The 18,457-nt window shown below is 39.2% G+C and overlaps 1 protein-coding gene and 1 long non-coding RNA gene across 2 annotated transcripts in view; one reads left to right on the forward strand and one right to left on the reverse strand.

Moving 5' to 3' along the window:
* RRP15 (ribosomal RNA processing 15 homolog) overlaps positions 1 to 18,457 on the reverse strand; it is a 55,547-nt gene that overhangs the window by 25,917 nt on the left and 11,173 nt on the right. Inside the window, exons 2-4 of the mRNA XM_020901542.2 lie at positions 17,675 to 17,949; positions 15,118 to 15,215; positions 12,539 to 12,740 (exon numbers count right to left, since the gene is read on the reverse strand). Coding sequence (XP_020757201.2) covers positions 12,539 to 12,740; positions 15,118 to 15,215; positions 17,675 to 17,949 — 575 coding nt within the window. The remainder of the gene's footprint in view (positions 1 to 12,538; positions 12,741 to 15,117; positions 15,216 to 17,674; positions 17,950 to 18,457) is intronic.
* Positions 12,803 to 17,046, forward strand: LOC110142398 (uncharacterized). Its single transcript, XR_002315310.2, has 3 exons — positions 12,803 to 12,943; positions 13,526 to 13,804; positions 16,829 to 17,046. It is a non-coding gene; the product is annotated as an uncharacterized lncRNA (long non-coding RNA).

The raw sequence follows: 18,457 nt of genomic DNA on the forward strand, positions 1-18,457 counted from the left end.
CGGTCCCCGGAAGCCAAGAAACCACGCTACCTTCACACTCGACTCTCACTGGGGCAGAGCTGCCACAGGCAAAAAAAAGTCTTCGTCTATGCGAGCAGGGTCGCTTTGGTGGAGAAAAACTCTTTACGACCCTGTAGACCATGGACTGCCAAGGCTTCTCTGTCAGAGAGGGGGTTCTCCAGGCAAGAATACTGGAGCGTATTGGCCAATACTGGTTGCCATACCCTTCTAGAGCACTGTTTCCTGCTGCCCTAGCCACCAACCCCCCTGAGTAACTGGTGCTGCCAGAACCCCTGCGAACCAAGCAGCTGCACCACCTCCACACCTGGCCCTCACAGGGGCAAACCCAAGTCCTCAGAGCAGCCTCAGGAGCAAACCCCAGTGACGACCCACATTCAGAGGTGGAAATAAAGCCACGATTGAAACCCAGGGGCAGTGTGGCCAAGGAAGAAGACCCAAAAACCATCCCACCAGCTGTACAAGCTGCTGATTAAATCCACTCAATCAATTAGGCAGACTGTGTCTGTGGAATATATAACAGGTCACTGAGAGCTCCCACAAAAGAAAACACACTAGTTCTGACACCTGTGGACGCTGGAGGCAAGAACACACAGGAGTAGGACCAGGTTAGAGTCTGATCTGCCCCCACAGCAAGTCCAGAGACCAGTGCAGTGTTGGAGGGCGTCCTAGGGAGGTGAGGTGGACTGTGACTCCCAGAGAGGGAAAGGACTCTGACTTTAGTGACTCAAGAAAAATTTGTTTTTATGTTTTGACTTACTCTGTATATCCTTTTGGATTTTATCTTTTTTTCCTCCCTTCCCCTAACCCCCTTTGTTGCAGTTACTGATTATATTGGCACTATGAAATCTAATTAAGATTGTGAGCTTTTTTTTTCCTCAGTCACATTTTTTATTGTTATATACCCCTGCCTCTTCACTGGGCTTTGGCAATTCTGTGGAGTTTTTCTTCTTTCTTTTACTTTCTTTCTTAAATTTTAATTTCTTAAACCTATTATTCTTCCTTCTACATCTGTTCCTTTGTTTTCTTTTCCTACTGCTCTTTTCCCCTTGTGATTAATCTTTAATGTATATAAATCTTTTTTATCTACCTCTATTTAACTTAGCATATCAATTCTTTTCTCTCCTCTCAATGTATTTGTTAGCTTTATTTTCATTGTTTTATTTCCCAATTGGCACCATGCTTTAGTTTTGCTTTCCAGTTTGTGCTTTAGTTAGCTTTGTTCTTAACTAGTAGAAATAATTTTTGGTTTCCTTTGTTCACCAGGTCAATCCTTTATACTTTATTTTTCTTTCTTTTTCTTTCTCTTAAACCCATTCCATTTTCTCTGCGTTTATTCCTTTGTCTGCCTTGCCTGCTGTTCTTTCCCCCAGCAGTTAATTTAATGGACATAAACCTTCTTTATCTACCTCTATTTAACTCTGCATATCTATTCTTCCTTTTCTTTCCTTTCCTCTCACATATTTGTTAGTTTTGTTTTCATTGCTTCATTCCCCACCTGGCACCTTGCTTTAGGTTTTCCACTTTGTGCTTTAATTAGGTTTATTCTTAACTGGCAAATATAATTTTTTATTTACTTTGTTTGCCAGGTCAATCTGTACTTTATTTTTGCTAGACAGTTTTGACTTTGCTTATGGGAGTGTGTATATGTGTGTGTGTGTGTGTGTATGTATATTCCATTATTTTAATTATCATTTGCCTGATTTTGTAACTGCCACTTGCCTGGGGTTCATCTTGGTTTCTCATTTCTGGGTTTTTGTTTTAATCTCAGTTAATGCCGTAACAGACCACTTGTGGAATCTTTGTTCCTGATCAGAGATCAGGCTCTGAGCCTTTGGAGTGGGAGCACTGACTCCAACACCCTAGACCAGCAGAGAACTAAACGTAGGGAGTATTAAATAGTGAGAAATCTCACAAAGAAAACCACGTGAATACAAGATCTAGCATCACCCAACCACCAGTAGCACCCTGTGCAGGACACCTCATCTAAACAACAAACAAAGCAAAAATACAAACCCAGTCATCAGCAGACAGGATTACCACCTCACTCAGCCTTGACCCTCAGAGGTAAAACAAAGAAACAAAAAAGTCGGCAGAAATCTCACCCTATATGAACCTTACAGAAACCACTGGACCAACCTCGGGAGGGCAGAAACCAAAAGGAAGAATTCAACTTTGAAGTCTGTGAAAAGAAGACCTCACACATAGTAAGCTAAAAAAATAAATAATGAAAAGGCAGAGAAATATAACACAAATCAAGGAACAAACTAGAAACACAGAAGTCCAAATAAATAAAGAGGAAATAGGCAACCTACCTGAAAAAGAATTCAGAATAATGACAGTAAAGATGATCAAAAACCTTGAAAACAAAATGGAGAAAATGCAAGAATCAATTAACAAAGACCTAGAAGAATTAAAGAATAAACAGACAGAGACAAACACCACAACTACTGAAATTAAAAATACTCTAGAAGGAATCAGTAGCAGAATATCTGAAGCAGAACAAATCAGTGACATGGAAGATAAAATGGTGGAAATAACTTCTGAAGAGCAAAATAAAGCAAGAAGAATGAAAAGAACTAAAGATGGTCTCAGAGACATCTGGGACAATATCAAACACACCAACATTAGAATTATAGGGGTCCCAGAAGAAGAAGAGAAAAAGAAAGGGTATGAGAAAATTTTTCAAGAGATTATAGTTGAAAATTTCCCCAACATGGTAAAGGAAACAGTCAATCAAGTTCAAGAGGCACAGAGTCCCATACAGGATAAACCCAAGGAGAAATACACCAAACTAACAAAGACTAAACACAAAGAATATTAAAAGCAGCAAGGAAGCAGCAACAAGTAACATACAAGGGAAACCCACATGCTTAACAGCTGAAAGCAGAAACTCCCCAGGCCAGAAGGGAATGGCAGGATATACTTAAAGTATTGCAAGGGAAAAATTTACAACCAAGATTGAGGTACCCAGCAAGGATCTCATTCAAAATTGATCAAGAAATAAAAAGCTTTTCAGACAGGCAAAAGTCAAAGAGAATTCAGTACCACCTAACCAGCTTTACAACAAATGTTAAAGGGACTTACATAGTCAAGAAATACAAGAGAAGGAAAAAGATCTGCAAAATCAACCCCAAACAATTAAGAAAATGGCAATAGGACCATATATATCAATAATTACTTAAAATGTAAATGGATTAAATGCTCCAACCAAAAGACAGACTGGCTGAATGGATACAAAAACAAGACTCATATATATATGCTGTCTATAAGAAACCCACTTCAGACCTAAAGACACATATAGACTGAAAGCGAGAGAATAGAAAAATATATTCCACGCAAATGGGAAGCAAAAGAAAGCTGGAGTAGCAATCCTCATATCACAAAAAACAGACCTTAAAGTAAGGAAGATTACAAGAGATAAAGATGGACACTACTAATGATCAAGAGATCAATCTAAGAGGAAGACATAACAATTGTAAATAGCTACACACCCAACATAGGAGCACCTCAATACATAAGACAAACACTAACAGACATAAAAGGAGAAATTGCCAATAACACAATCATAGTAGGAGACTTTAACACCCCACTTACACCAATGGACAGATCATCAAAACAGAAAATTAATAAGGAAACACAAGTCTTAAATGATACATTAGATGAGATGGATCTCATTGATATCTTCAGAATATTCCATCCAAATGCAGAAGAATACATGTTCTTCTCAAGTGCACATGAACATTATCCAGGATAGACCACATCTTGGGTCACAAATCAAACCTTAGTAAATTTAAGAAAACTGAAACTGTATTAAGCATCTTCTCCGACCACGACGCTATGAGAATGGATATCAATTATAATTTAAAAAAAAACTGTAAAAAACATAAACACATGGAGATTAAGTAATACATTTCTAAATAACCAACAGGTTATTGAAGAAATCAAAAAGGAAATCAAAATATTTCTCAAACAAATGACAATGAAAACACGACAATTCAAAACCTATGGGATGCAACAAAAGCAGCCCTAAGAGGGAGTTATATAGCAATACAATCCTACCTCAAGAAACAAGAAAAACATCAGACAACGTAACTTTACACAGAAAAATGGAAAAAAGAACAGCAACAACAAAAAAAATTTAGAAGGAAAATAATCATAAAGAGTCGAGCAGAAATAAATGAAAAAGAAATGAAAGAAACAACAGTAAAGACTAATAAAACTAAAAGTTGGTACTTTTTGAAGATAAACAAAATTGACAAATCTTTAGCCAGACTCATCAAGAAAAAAAGAAGAATCAAAGCAACAAAATCAGAAATGAAAAAGGAGAGGTTACAACACACAATGCAGAAATACAAAGGATTCTAAGAGACCATCATGGACAACTATATGGCAATAAAATAGATAACCTGGAAGAAATGGACAGATTCTTAGAAAAGTTCAATCTTCCAAGACTGAACCAGGAAGAAATAGAAATTATGAACAACCCAATTACAAGCACTGAAATTAAAGTTGTGATCAAAAACCTACCAAAACACAAAAGCCCAGGATTAGATGGCTGCACAGGAGAATTCTAACATTTAGAAATGAGCTAATGCCTATCCTCCTAAAACTCTTTCAAAAAGTTGCAAAGGAAGGAACACAGCCAAATTCATTCTATGAGGCCAAGGTCACACTGATCCCAAAACCAAAGACAATACAAAAAAACTACAGGCCAATATCACTGATGAACACAGATGCAAAAGTCCTCAACACAATTTTAGCAAACAAAATTCAGCAACACATCAAAAAGCTCATACACCATGATCAAGCTGGGTTTATTCCAGGGATACAAAGATTCTTCAATATACACTAATCAATCAATGTGATACACCATATTAACAAATTGAAAGATAAAAATGATATGAGAATCAAAAGATATGCAGAAAAAGCCTTTGATGAAATTCAGCAACCATTTATGATTAAAACTCTTCAAAAGTGGGCACAGAAGGAACCTACCTCAACATAGTAAAGGCCATATATGATAAGCCTACAGCAAACATTATTGTCAATGGTGAAAAATTGAAAACATTCCCCCTAAGATCAGGAACAAGACAAGGGTGTCCACTTTCACCACTATTATTTAACATAGTTCTGGAAGTCCTAGCTACAGCAATCAGAGAAGAAAAAGAAATAAAAGGAATCTGGATCAAAAAAGAAGTAAAGCTCTCACTGTTTGTAGATGACATGATACTGTACATAGAAAACCCTAAAGGGTATCAAAAAATTACTAGAGCTAATCAGTGAATTTAGCAAAGTTGCAGGATACAAAATTCACAGAAATCACTTGCATTTGTATATACTAACAATGAAAAATCAGAAAGAGAAAGTAAGGAATCAATCCCATTCACCACTGCAACAAAAAATTAAATATCTAGGAATAAACTTACCTAAGGAGACAAAAGAACTGTACACAGAAAATTATAAGACACTGATGAAAGAAATCAAAGACGACATAAACAAATGGAGAGATATTCCATGTTCCTGGGTAGGAAGAATCAATATAGTGAAAATGACTATACTACCAAACGCAATCTACAGATTCAATGTGATCCCTATCAAATTACCAATGACGTTTTTCACAGAACTACAACGAAAAATTTCACAGTTCATATGGAAACACAAAAGACCCCAAATAGCCAAAGCAGTCTTGAGAAAGACAAATGGAGCTGGAGGAATCAGCCTTCCTGACTTCAGACTATACTACAAAGCTACAGTCATCAACACAACACAGTATGGTACTGGCACAAAAACAGAAATGTAGACCAATGGAACAAGACAGAAAGCCCAGAAATAAGCCCATGAACCTATGGGTATCTTATTTTTGACAAGGGAGGCAAGAATATACAATGGGGCAAAGACAGCTTCTTCAATAAATGGTGCTGGGAAAACTAGACAACTGCATGTAAAAATATGAAATTAGAACAATCCCAAACACCATATACAAAGATAAACTCAAAATGGATTAAAGACCTAAATGTAAGATCAGAAACTATAAAACTCTTAGAGGAAAACATAGTAGGCAGAACACTCGATGACATAAATCAAAGCAAGATCCTCTATGACCCACCTCCTAGAGTAATAGAAATAAAAATACAAGTAAACAAACGGGAGCTGATTAAACTTAAAGGCTTTTGCACAGCAAAGGAAACTATAAGCAAGGCGAAAAGACAACCCTCAGAATGGGAGAAAATAACAGAAAATGAAACAACTGACAAAGGATTAATTTCCAAAATATACAAGCAGCTAATACAACTCAATACCAGAAAAACAAACACCCAATCAAAAAGTGGGAAAAAAGACCTAAACAGACTTTCCTCCAAAGAAGACATACAGATGGCTAAAAAACACATGAAAAGATGCTCAACACTGCTTATTATTAGAGAAATGCAAATCAAAACCACAATGAGATATCACCTCACCCCAGTCAGAATGGCCATCATCAAAAAGTCTACAAACAATAAATGCTGGAGAGGGTGTGGAGAAAAGTGACAGCTCTTGCATTGTTGGTGGGGATGTAAATTGATATAGCCACTATGGAAGACAGTATGGAGATTCCTTAAAAAAGGAGGAATAAAACCATGTGACCCAGCAATCCTACTCCTTGGCATACACCCTGCAGAAACCATGGCTGAAAAAGGCACGTGTCCCATTGTTCATCGCAGCACTTATTTACAATAGCTAGAACATAGAAGCAACCTAGATGCCCATCGACAGATGAATGGATAAAGTTTTGATACATATACACAATGGAATATTACTCAGCCATAAAAAGGAACACATCTGAGTCAGTTCTGATAAGGTGGATGAACCTAGAATCTATTACATAGAGTGAAGTGAGTCAGAAAGAGAAAGATAAATACCGTATTCTAAAACACATACACAGAATCTAGAAAAATGGTTATAAAGAATTTATTTACAGGGTAGTAATGAACAGATACAAAGAATAGAGTTACGGACATGGGGAGAGGGGAGGAGAGGGTAAGATGTATGGAAACAGTAACATGGAAACTTACATTACCATATGTATTCTAAAACACATACACGGAATCTAGAAAAATGGTTATAAAGAATTTATTTACAGGGTAGTAATAAACAGATACAAAGAATAGAGTTACGGACATGGGGAGAGGGGAGGAGAGGGTGAGATGTATGGAAACAGTAACATGGAAACTTACATTACCATATGTAAAATAGATAGCCCAAAAAAAAAAAAAAGAAAAAAAAAAAAATAGATAGCCAGTGGGAATTTGCTGTATAGCTCAGGAAACTCAAAACAGGGGCTCTGTATTAGCCTAAAGTGGTGAGATGGGGAGGGAGATGGGAGGGAGGTTCAAAAGGGAGGGGATATATATATATATATATATACTTATGGCTGATTCATGTTGAGGTTTGACAGGAAACAACAAAATCCTGTAAAGCAATTATCCTTCAATAAAAAAATTAATTCCAAAAATAGGAATAGAAAAGGAAAAAAAAAAAAAGGCCTCCTGGCAGAACAGACTGTACATGGAGTGAGGGCCGTACAGAATTGCCAGAGGGCTGGAGGGGACTCTGGAGTGGTCATCTACGGGCAAGTCGGGGCACTGGTCCTCTAGGGGAGCCACTACCTGGGCCTGGAGGGGAGTAGCAGGCCACCAATGGAACTGCTAAATTAAAACATGCACTGTCCATGCATCAGAAAAATAAGGAGTAATGCATCTACATATGGTGGACATGTGATAAACCAAAAATAACATGTTAGCAGTGGGAGGATCTGGGTGGTGTCTATATGGATATTCACTCTACAGTACTTTCAACTCTTGTGTATCCTTGAAAAGGCTCATAATTAAACAAAATTAAATGAGCATAATAACAGACTTTGTAGCATCTGTCTATAGCTGCTATTACTCTAACTGGCCCTTCAGATGGCTGCGGGGTGAGTGGACACTGGAAGGGCAAGTCTGGCCCCCACACAGGCACACCTGCCATGGTCATGGAGCTGGAGCTGTGGGAAATCAACTTTCTTACCTGTCATCACCACATCTGCCATCAGCAACGTCCCAAGTAGCAGGAAGATGGCCCCCACCTTGCCTCTCCTTGCTATCTTTTCTGCAATTCTTGCAAGTGTGCTTTAATTTGAAGAAAACTAGTCTGACTCCTTAATTCAAGGAAATCTGAGAATCACGTTCTTAGCTTCCTAGTGTCTGCAGTTTAGGGATACACAGAAGGAAATCATACGGAATGAAGTTAAGTGGAACAGAGAAAGACAGTGATATGATATTGCTTACATGTGGAATGTAAAAAAAAAAAATGTCACAAATGAACTTATACACAAAACAGAAGCAGAGTCACAGATGTAGAAAACAAACTTACGGTTACCTGAGGGGAAAGGGGAAGGAGGGATACTTTGGGAGATTAGCACTGACATACACACTACTGTACATGAAATGGGTAACTGATAAGGACCTGCTATAGAGTACAGAGAAGTCTATTTGATACTTTGTAATGACCTATATGGGAAAAGAATCCAACTATACTTCAATAAAAATGTTTAAAAATAAAATATATACTAAAAAAAAAAAAAGAAGATTGTGGCATCCAGTCTTATCACTTCACGGCAAACAGATGGGGAAATATGGAAACAATGTCACATTTCATTTTCGTGGGCTCCAAAATTACTGTGGACAATGACTGCAGCCATGAAATTAAAAGACACTTGCTCTTTGCAAGAAATGCAACAACAAATCTAGACAGCGTATTAAAAAGCAGAAACATCACTTTGGACAGAGGTCCATCTAGTCAAAAGCTATGGTTTTTCCAGTAGTCATGCACAGATGTGAAAGGTGGACCATAAAAGAAGGCTGTGCACTGAAGAACTGATGCTTTTGAACTGTGGTGCTAGAGAAGACTCTTGAGAGTCCCTTGGACAGCAAGGTAATCAAACCAGTCAATCCTAAAGGAAATCAACCGTGAATATTCATGAGAAGGACTGATGCTCAAGCTGAAACTCCAATACTTTGGCCATCTGATGTGAACAGCCAACTCACTGGAAAAGACCCTGATGTTGGGAAAGAGTGAAGGCAGGAAGGGAAGGAGGTGACAGACGATGAGATGGTTAGATGGCATCACCAACTCAATGGACATGAGTTTGAGCAAACTCCAGGAGACAGTGAATGACAGGGAAGCCTGGTGTGCTGCAGTCCACAGGGATGCAGAGAGTGGGACACAACTGAGCAAGTGAACAACCACCATTCAACCCACTGCATGTATCCAACCAATACATCAATTAAAAACATGAGGATACCTAAACCCTTTCCCAGAAAGCTACTGGTAAATGTAACTGTCCAAATGAGAGAGAAAGTCAAGAGAAAAGAAGACATTTAGTCCCAGAAGCAGAGGCTGCTGCACAGGAAAGAGACAGGGAATGCCCAGGACAGCGATAAAGCAGAGCTGCAGGCAGACTGTGCGCACCAGGTGGAGACCACCGTCTGGCCTGCAGCAGGGCGGCCGTGAAGAAAGCAGGACTGAGCGGGGCTAAGGGTTCCTTCTGCAGAATGTAGGAAGGCTCCGGTGCATACAACTAAGCAAATGAGAAGAGGCAGCCATTAGTCCCAGGAAAAGAGAAACTACAAGGAAATAAAGAATATAATATTACCGTGCATTATTCTGCAGAGCAATGAACAGTGTTCGCAGTGAATACTAATTCAGCCAAAATATGAATATATCATGTTAGAAAGACCAAGTATTAGATGTGTGGGGGTGAAGGAATATTAAGAATGCCAATTCTTCATCTTCCATTAAAGATAATAACATTGAGAGTGAGATAGTATAAATATTATTTAATATACAGAAATATGTAGAAAGATTTACTATCTATTACTTTGGGGTGAGGGAATGAAACAAGGGGTAGAGGTGGATGGGGAAGGGTACTGGCTATTTTATTTTGAAACTGTGTTCCTATTGCTTTGAAAACAAAATTAAACAAAATATAATGATGCAGCAAAAAAGAAAAGGTTCTGAGAAAAGGAATTTGTTCAGGGCCATGACACAGTTAAGAAATATTTGTCACAATGTCTCAAAGTTTCTAACAGCTTGCAGGAGTATGGAAATTCTTGAAACAGGGTTCTTCAAAAAAAAAAAAAAAAAAGGTTCCAAAGTGGTAAGTCTTCCTAAGGAGTCAAATACAAACAATCAAATGAGAACCACACACCCAACCAACAGCACTCCTGAAGTATGCTGACTAACAGATCCACCCTCTATGTTACATTATTGTAACTCTACCCAGGTTTGCTTAATGTAACAACCATAAATAACTGGTGTAACCAGGTAAAGGAGTTCAAGATATAATCCAGACTGGTATCTGGGAAGATATCTGCCAATGAATCCAGTCTGTAGGTGAATGGAATCTAAAGATTGCACAATATTAAGAATACGAGATTAAAAGCCTGTGTTCTGAATACACCCAGAGAGGAACAATGAGCAACTTCCGTAAGAGCTCTTCTGTCAAGCTTGTATGAGGAGAGGAGAGGCTATTAGGAAATTGTGTAGCAGCAATGGTGCTAGGACAAGGTGAAATAAAAAAGGGAAATCTTACTCTCTACTTAATTAACATCTTCCTTTATCCAGTTCATTAATGTCTGACTCACTGGCACACCAAATCTATTCCCACTTTGGCCTTCCCTCCTCCTCTTCAGTTGCCTTAAAAGTCCACCTACTTCAACTAGACACAGACTAAACTGCTCTATGTCCTAAATGGATATTGGCTACTTTGAACTTCTCCACACAAATAGGGACAGCCACTTAATTACAGCTGTTATACTCAGTGTAACTGACAATAACAAACTTCTAAACGGACCAGTTTAGAATCTCTATGTTGTCACACTAATCTTATTTACTTATTTCCTTGAGGTTGTGTGTCTACCTGAATTGTAAGTCTTTAAAAGATACAAGGACAGCACCAAGTACAAATAGGTACTTAAAAGTTTTCCTATAAATGTATGAAAACAAACATTTTTAAGAGAAAGAAAATGTGCCAGAGTTATCACTGGTGTGGGGTAGGTAGCCCTAGAAATAAATTTTTAAAGTCAAGCCACTTTGGTTAACATCTCAAGCAGTTTTTGACCTTGTCGCAGATTACTACCATGCCTGTGATCACTGAAGTAGGAAAAATCGAAGGTCAAGAGCAAAAAAGCAAATGGTAACAAAGAAAATATAATGATGCCACTGAAAAGAACCCTTCATGTATTTTCATAACTCATGAAAAAATTAATCCCAAAGCAAAAACAAATGCTTCTATTAAGAGTTATTTTGAAACCAACAAGGAAAAGGGGGAAAAAAACCGTTTTCCTTTTCCATCAGCTCTTTCTCATTCAGTGCTGCTCAATATTTCTCCAATTCTTACAATAAAACACTCTTTATCATGAGTGAGGACAGTCTGTTAAGACTTTTTAACTAAAAAGTATAAATGCCCAATCATAGCACTCATGTCTTCATAATTACTTCTGACAAACTTGTGAAAGGCAGCACTAGTGAGCACACTTACATAAATATCAGAAGTCCTTTTCATATTCAGAAGATAAATTCAAACAGCTTAGAAAATTTTTGTCAAAATTAGATAAAATGGCAACCTAATCAAGAAACTTGAAAAACACTTCAACTCTAGAAGAGCATGAAATTCCTAAATGCCTAAACTTCTTGCCAGAGTTTGTTTTCCCAAAATACTAACAAAAACTTATGATAGAAACTCTAGTTTCCTGATTGAAGTTCTCTTTGTTGGCAACAGAAACAAAGCCTTCAAATACAACTGTACTTTGCTTTAATTTAAAAAGTAAATAAGCCCTTTTGAGAGTAAAGCACATTTCCGAACCTTTCACCTGGTACAGTAAAAAGAAAGCTACTGGGATTCATAGGTCAAAGGGCTGGAGAAGCAGAGCTGCATGCCAAAGATCACGAAAAGCATTTACGTTCTTTATCTCCCAACCAGCCGAGTATCGTCAAAGCTGCCTCAGCACAAGGATGAGTTCTCATCATACTTCCTAAAGCGCCAATTCTTCACTTTAGAATTATGCACCATGGCAATTACCTCTGTGGGTTAACAGTCTCAACTGAAGCTGTATTCCTCACTTGGCCTTCTATTCTACAAAATGCACAAAATGCAGGATTTCAGATAGGAGACCGTCCTATCTCTAAAAAATTTACTTAAATCTACCAGTTCCTGAGTTTTAACAGCAAGGCCCTGGCATCTGTAACTTGCAACTTCCATACCGAATAAGTCATCATGAAACATAAGAATACAGAGTTAAAGCAGGCTGTGGGCATGTGGAAATCTTAATAACATCTGAAAAGAAAAAAAAATTAATTCTATTAATTCTAATTTTTTTTTTTTAATTTGGCTGCATCAGGTCTTGGTTGTGGCACGCAGGTACAGTATGCTTTTCAACCTCCAAACTCTAAGAGCCGACATCTATCTGATGTGCTGAATCTTCTGTAGAAGTCTTACCTGTTTCGCTTTCGAGTTCTTCCCAGCAGAAGTCTTCTCACTTGCATTTCCATCCATCCCTCTCAGAACACTGATGAAGTCCTTCTTGGAAACCGAGGATATCAACTTCGCTCGTTTTCTAATAGAGCCTCCAGCTTCTTTAACCTTCTCATCTACATTCTTTTGATGCTTTTGAACGGCATTAAATAACTGCACCACACCCCTATGGAACACAAATGACCAGAATAATGTCATTACGTAACAATTACACTAGAACACAAACTCTTGAGGACAGACGCAATCTATTTTCACTGCTCAGAAAAGAGGCAGTCATCTAATAAACGCTCAAGAGCATGGAAAAAGTCTGCAAAGTGAACATACACTTCAATGAATGAATATAAGTATCTGAATAGAGGATAAATACATGTGAGTTGATTTGTGGTTTTTCTCAGCTTCAATCTTTCTAAATCAACTTTGGAACAAACATCTGCTTCTCAAAATCTAATCATACAATGGCTGAAGACTTTAAGTGTCAATGGGATGAGCACAGGCTTTACAGTTAGCTATCTGATTATCTGACACCAGAAAGAGCTCCTGGATCTTGATTTTACCTGTAAATGGAAAAAATAATACTAAGAAGCTTAGAAAGTATTCAGCTGCCTTACCTGCAAGTCTTATTATATAAAACTAATTTTTTTTTAAGTTTATTTGAAGTACTTTGTTCTGGAGTTAAGCTCATGGAAATTCTGAAGATTAAGACTTGTGGTGTCCATTATAGTAGTCACAGGCCACATGTAGCAAGTGAACACATAACCTAGGCCAGAACAATGTTGCAGTGTGCTCCAAGTTTAAAATACACATTAGATTTTAAAGACAGTATGAGAAAAAAAATTTTTAATTTCATTAATACTTGCTTTATATTTATTGCATGTTGAAATAATTTGAATATATTGTTAAACAAAATTTATCATTGACTTTAATTTCACTTCTTTTACTTTTTTCATGGAGGCGCTCAGAAAATTTTAAGTTGCACGTGTGGCTCACACTGGATTTCTAGTCGATCTCTACTGGCCAGCACGGCTTTACACCACCAACACCCCTTCCAGCTCTAAGCGTCTATCATCTTTTCATGTTGCTGCTATAACCATCATCGGCGGAGGCGCTCCGCCACAGGTGCTGAGCATCCCTGCACGCTCTTGCTGGGTTCGGAAGAGCATAAGGCCTGACCGCTCTTTACCAGGCCGTTTCTCAGGGCTGCGTCTGCGGTAAGCAACCTTGAGAGATGAGGTAATGTCTCCCCCCAGACAAAGAGCAGGCTTGTTACCGTTCCCCATAAAAGCAACGGATCCCCAGGTACAGAGTTCCTCTCCTGTAACACAACCCACCGCACACACAGGCATGCATGGAGGGCACCTGCGCTGCCCCCGGAGACACAGGGAACTGGTGGGGATGTGAAGCTCTGGTGACGGCTTCAGCCGTGAGTAACAGTCCTTCGTCTCTGATCTACAAGCGTCTGTCCTCTGCCAGCATCCAAGAAACCTCGCCAACCTAGCTTATTTGTTTATAAGATGGGTAAAATTCCATATGCTTCACAGCAGGGCTGGGACCACAGCGCTGAGAGGGAGATGCCCAGGGTATAAAATGTAAGGGGCACTTACTCTCTGGCACCAATCCTGTACTCTTCTCAGCTCTGCGTGGGTATTAATTCATGTAATTCTCAGAGAAATCCGATAGCGTAGGTATAACGTTTTCTTGTTTCCATGGATAAATAAACTGAGACAGAAGGAAATTAAGTAACTGCCCAGGGACACCCAGCTAGTCAGTCAGCGCTGGGATCGGTTAGCAGCCCGGCTCTGCCCTCACTCCCTCAACCCTCCGGCCTCACTGGCTCACCATCCAACACCCAGATGGACTGCCATAGGCAGCTTGAAGTTAAAGGGGATCTCACTGAATGTTACTGCTGTATTCTTTAAATGGTAACCTACCATTAAATGGTAACTGCTACCCCCTTCAAGGAGCCTTCCTCAACTCCATACACAACCTCCCGTCAGATGCTCCCAAAACACAGGACATAGCTTTGCTCCCAAAGAGACTAGAACCCCCACAGGTAAGTGGGCAAGGACCATGCAGCAGCCACCAGATTCTATTCATCTCTGGGCACAGAGGTCATCAACTAAATGTTGGTGCCAAGATTAAAAAAAAAAAAAATGCTAAGTGAAAGGACAGCACAAAGCTGCTATAATGTGTAATTTGTTAGGTCATAAATATAGTGCAAAATAACAAAAACAATCACCTCATGCCATAAACTTAGATAAGCATCCTAAGAGAAACACAGGTAGAGGTCTGATTATAATGTTCTCATGACCATAAAACACAAGATGATCTGAAATAGGCTCATACCAAATACACACTTAGCCCATTAGACACTTGCCTCACGAGATCTCCAAAATCTGTGGCTGAATCCAGTATTAGGTAGGCAGGCTGAGATGTAAATCACTTGGCTCAGACCAGGCAGAGCTTAAGAATCAAACCTCGTCAGAAATGGATCACTACAAAGCTTTAGCGCACTTAGTTTTTAAAAGGCAAGAACACTGTCTTACCTCGTAGCAATTCTCTGCAGATTTCTCTCCGTTTCTTTGTCTTTGACAACATCTGGCTTTACTCTGCACATCATTTCCCATTCCCGCTTCTTATCAAGCTGTGTTATAAATAGTGTTATGTGAAAGAACATTAGGCATTTTTGAAACTGCAGCACACTTTGATATGATACTCTGTGAAAGGACAAAGGTAATAAATCATTCGAGCTTTAGTTTGTCACGGGGCCTTTCAGAAACCCACCCTTTCAGGGGTCCGGCTCCGGGAGCCTGCGGTTAGCACTTGGCGCGTCATGTGAGACGCACCCAGTGAGCAGCCGGCAGGCTCTCCGACAGCAGGGGCCTGGAGCACCGCCAGTGTGCGGAGCCAGGAGGGCCAGGCTGGGGGCGAGGGAGCCCTGTGCCCAACCTGCCATCGCCAGAAGCCTCAGAAGGCAGCATCAGCAAGACGCCAAACCACCCTCTTCCGTAACCACGAGTTTAAACACTGCGTCTCTTTATTTTTAGAAACTGACTTCCCCAGCGGCCGGAATTATTAAGAACTTGTATCAGCTTTTAAAAGAACAGCATTGTGTCCTATTAGCACTGTAATAGATAGAACCTATTTAAACAGTGACTGTTCTTCTTTCCTCTTATGGCACATCTGACCACTGTCCTTGCCGTATATGGCTTATCAGTCACAAACTACAGCAAGCTGACTCCCTCTCATAATGCAGATATAGAAACAGATTAGGAAATAAGAATATCCCACAGACAACATCATCTCATTCAAAACTGTTCTCAGGGGGTTTCCTGGTCTCAGGTCCTTGATTTGATACACTTGCTTCTCCAGGTCCCCCACTTAGGTCAACATATTACCAAGCATCAAATATACTGAATATGATGAACTAATTATCAAGAAGCTGGTAATAAGCATCAAAATCAGGAAGAATCAGTGGGGAAAAGTCTCCTTTTTATCTTTTCCTTTTCTTCATTCATCTGATCTCTCACTTTGTATTAACAAAAACATCTCTTCACAGTAAAACCAAATCTTTTCTCTTGCTATACTCTGAAGCCTTTTTAAAGAAATAGCTTCTTCCTCAAATCGGATATTTTAAAACTGTAATGAAATTCATTGTCAGTTTATACCAGAAATAAAAAAACCTTACTTTTAAAACAGTCAATCCTTAATTATCTCTTGTACCCAGGGGATAACAGGCATGCATGATCCCCAGGTATTTTTTAACTCTGAAAGGTATTCCTCTACTTATAATTAGAAATAGGCAGCCAATATCTGGAAGCCAACAGTATTAACATTAAGAAACAAACACAGTTACACAGACTCTGCCCAGAAGCACACACCCCAGAGCACTTGTGGCTGCTGGGCCGTGTCCCCGGTATGAACGCGCGTGCTTCCATGCATTACGTGGACAGCATCAGCTCTAGCAAGCAAAGCTTTGGTCCAGAGCAGACTCAGGAATTTCTTTCTGTTGGCTTTAAAATGTTGTTCTCTTACTGAAACATTGGCACTAGGGGTAATTAAGGATTCTGATATTCTTAAAGCCTCCTCTAGTTTTTGCCAGATTAAAAAGAAAAACAAAGGTTCAAATTTTAAGTTGAAAAGCTATCAGTAAGACTTAGAGACAAAGTTGATCTTAAATAAAGTACAATGAGAATATTGAATTAGTAATAGAGTACGTTCTAAGAGCAGCACTTGAAAAGTTCCATCTTTATACAGCCTCCAACAGAGAGCACCCAGTTATTATGAACAAGGAAAACATTCATCTTGAAACAAGATAAGGGGATGGTGAACTTAAAAGGAAACAAATGCCAACTGGAACTTAAGTTTTCTCTCCTTTTTATGGATAAAGTACCTCTTGGAAATAAGTACTTTTATATTGTCAGTATGACTGTATAAAGTTATTTTTCTTTCATTAAAGTATAATACCTATTTCAGCGGCCAAATAGTTTAGACATATTATTGTTCTACTGTTCATTTATTATTGTTTATCTTTGCAATACACAACAGCAAACTTAAAGTCCAACTTTTGGCCTTTCATTAGCAGACAGCACCAGTCTAGCTTCTTCCATCAGTGGTTTAACAAAAGATATAATGAACTCAAGTTTATCCATCAGCAAAACAGTTTTTTTCAGAACTGCAACCAACCCTGTCAATAACATCATCACAGATTTATATCATAAAATAGATTTTAAGCTAAAAGTAACTAATACGATTCTATTAGTTCACAGTTAGCTTTATTAATAAAAGTTAACATCTGGACAGGTAAGTTGAATAAAATATTCAAACCTGGGACTCACTGGCACATGTATAAGTACTTCACTTTTAAAAGGATACATTTCCTTGGAGTTCACGTTTTTATTGTTTTGCTTAGATGAATAAAAAACATGCTCAAGAGAACGATTCAGACTAGGTTTCTGAACACAACCTTGGTTATCCAGTCACAGACACAACACAAGTTACAAACTGGAATGTTAACTGGAGAAACACTGAAAGGAACAATTCGGTACCACTGAGAACTAGCCTTGCCACCACAATGTACAATGAACAACTGGTAGGACACACCTGTTTCCTTTTCTCTAGTCTCTCTTGTTTTAACTTCTCTTTGTCCTTTTCCAGCTCTCTGTTTCTGAGCAGGATGGCGGGCTTGCTCTCAGGAATCTTCTTGTTCAGGATTCTAGCCATGGCATCTGCCCAGCCCGCATTAGTCCCCACACTAGCGTCTGCAGCACTGTCGTTGTCGTCCTCGCGGGGTTCAGCTTCATCTTCGCTGTCAGCTTCCACTGCATCATCACCAGAGGAAAAGTGATCTTTTTCCAATCCACAGCTTCCGAGAGGACCTAACAGTAGAAACAAACTGAACTTTAATACTGGAGGTATTGTTTGGCAAGGCCACAGTGAAACCCCCAAGTGCCTTCCTAAGGCTAATGGTTCTCCATCTGTCTCCATCCTTATTTCCAAGGGCCACAGCAGCAGTGACAGTGGAGAACGGCAGGACCCTCCATCCTCCTGTCACCTACCCGCAAAGACCTGGCCCGGCCATGTGGCTGGGGGAGGCCGCCACAGCATCAGCACCCAGGACCCAGGGAATGGAAGTAAATCCAACAGCCTCAGGGCTCCTGTGGTCAGTGGTGACAGATGCTGCCATGGGGCTGCTGCAGGGTGTGTGCAAACCCACAGGCTTTTAACTGCATTATTAAACTACTTGAAGAGACTAACAAATATTATTTTAAAAACAAGTAACAACGAAAAACTTTAATCTGTCAAGAAAATGGAATAGTGTTTTCACGGCACAGAGGTCAGAGTAAGTTCTCTGAGGGCTTTGGGCCTGATGTTTAAAATCTGAAT

The sequence above is a fragment of the Odocoileus virginianus genome, chromosome 11, assembly GCF_023699985.2.
Source record: "Odocoileus virginianus isolate 20LAN1187 ecotype Illinois chromosome 11, Ovbor_1.2, whole genome shotgun sequence".
Lineage (NCBI taxonomy): Eukaryota > Metazoa > Chordata > Mammalia > Artiodactyla > Cervidae > Odocoileus > Odocoileus virginianus.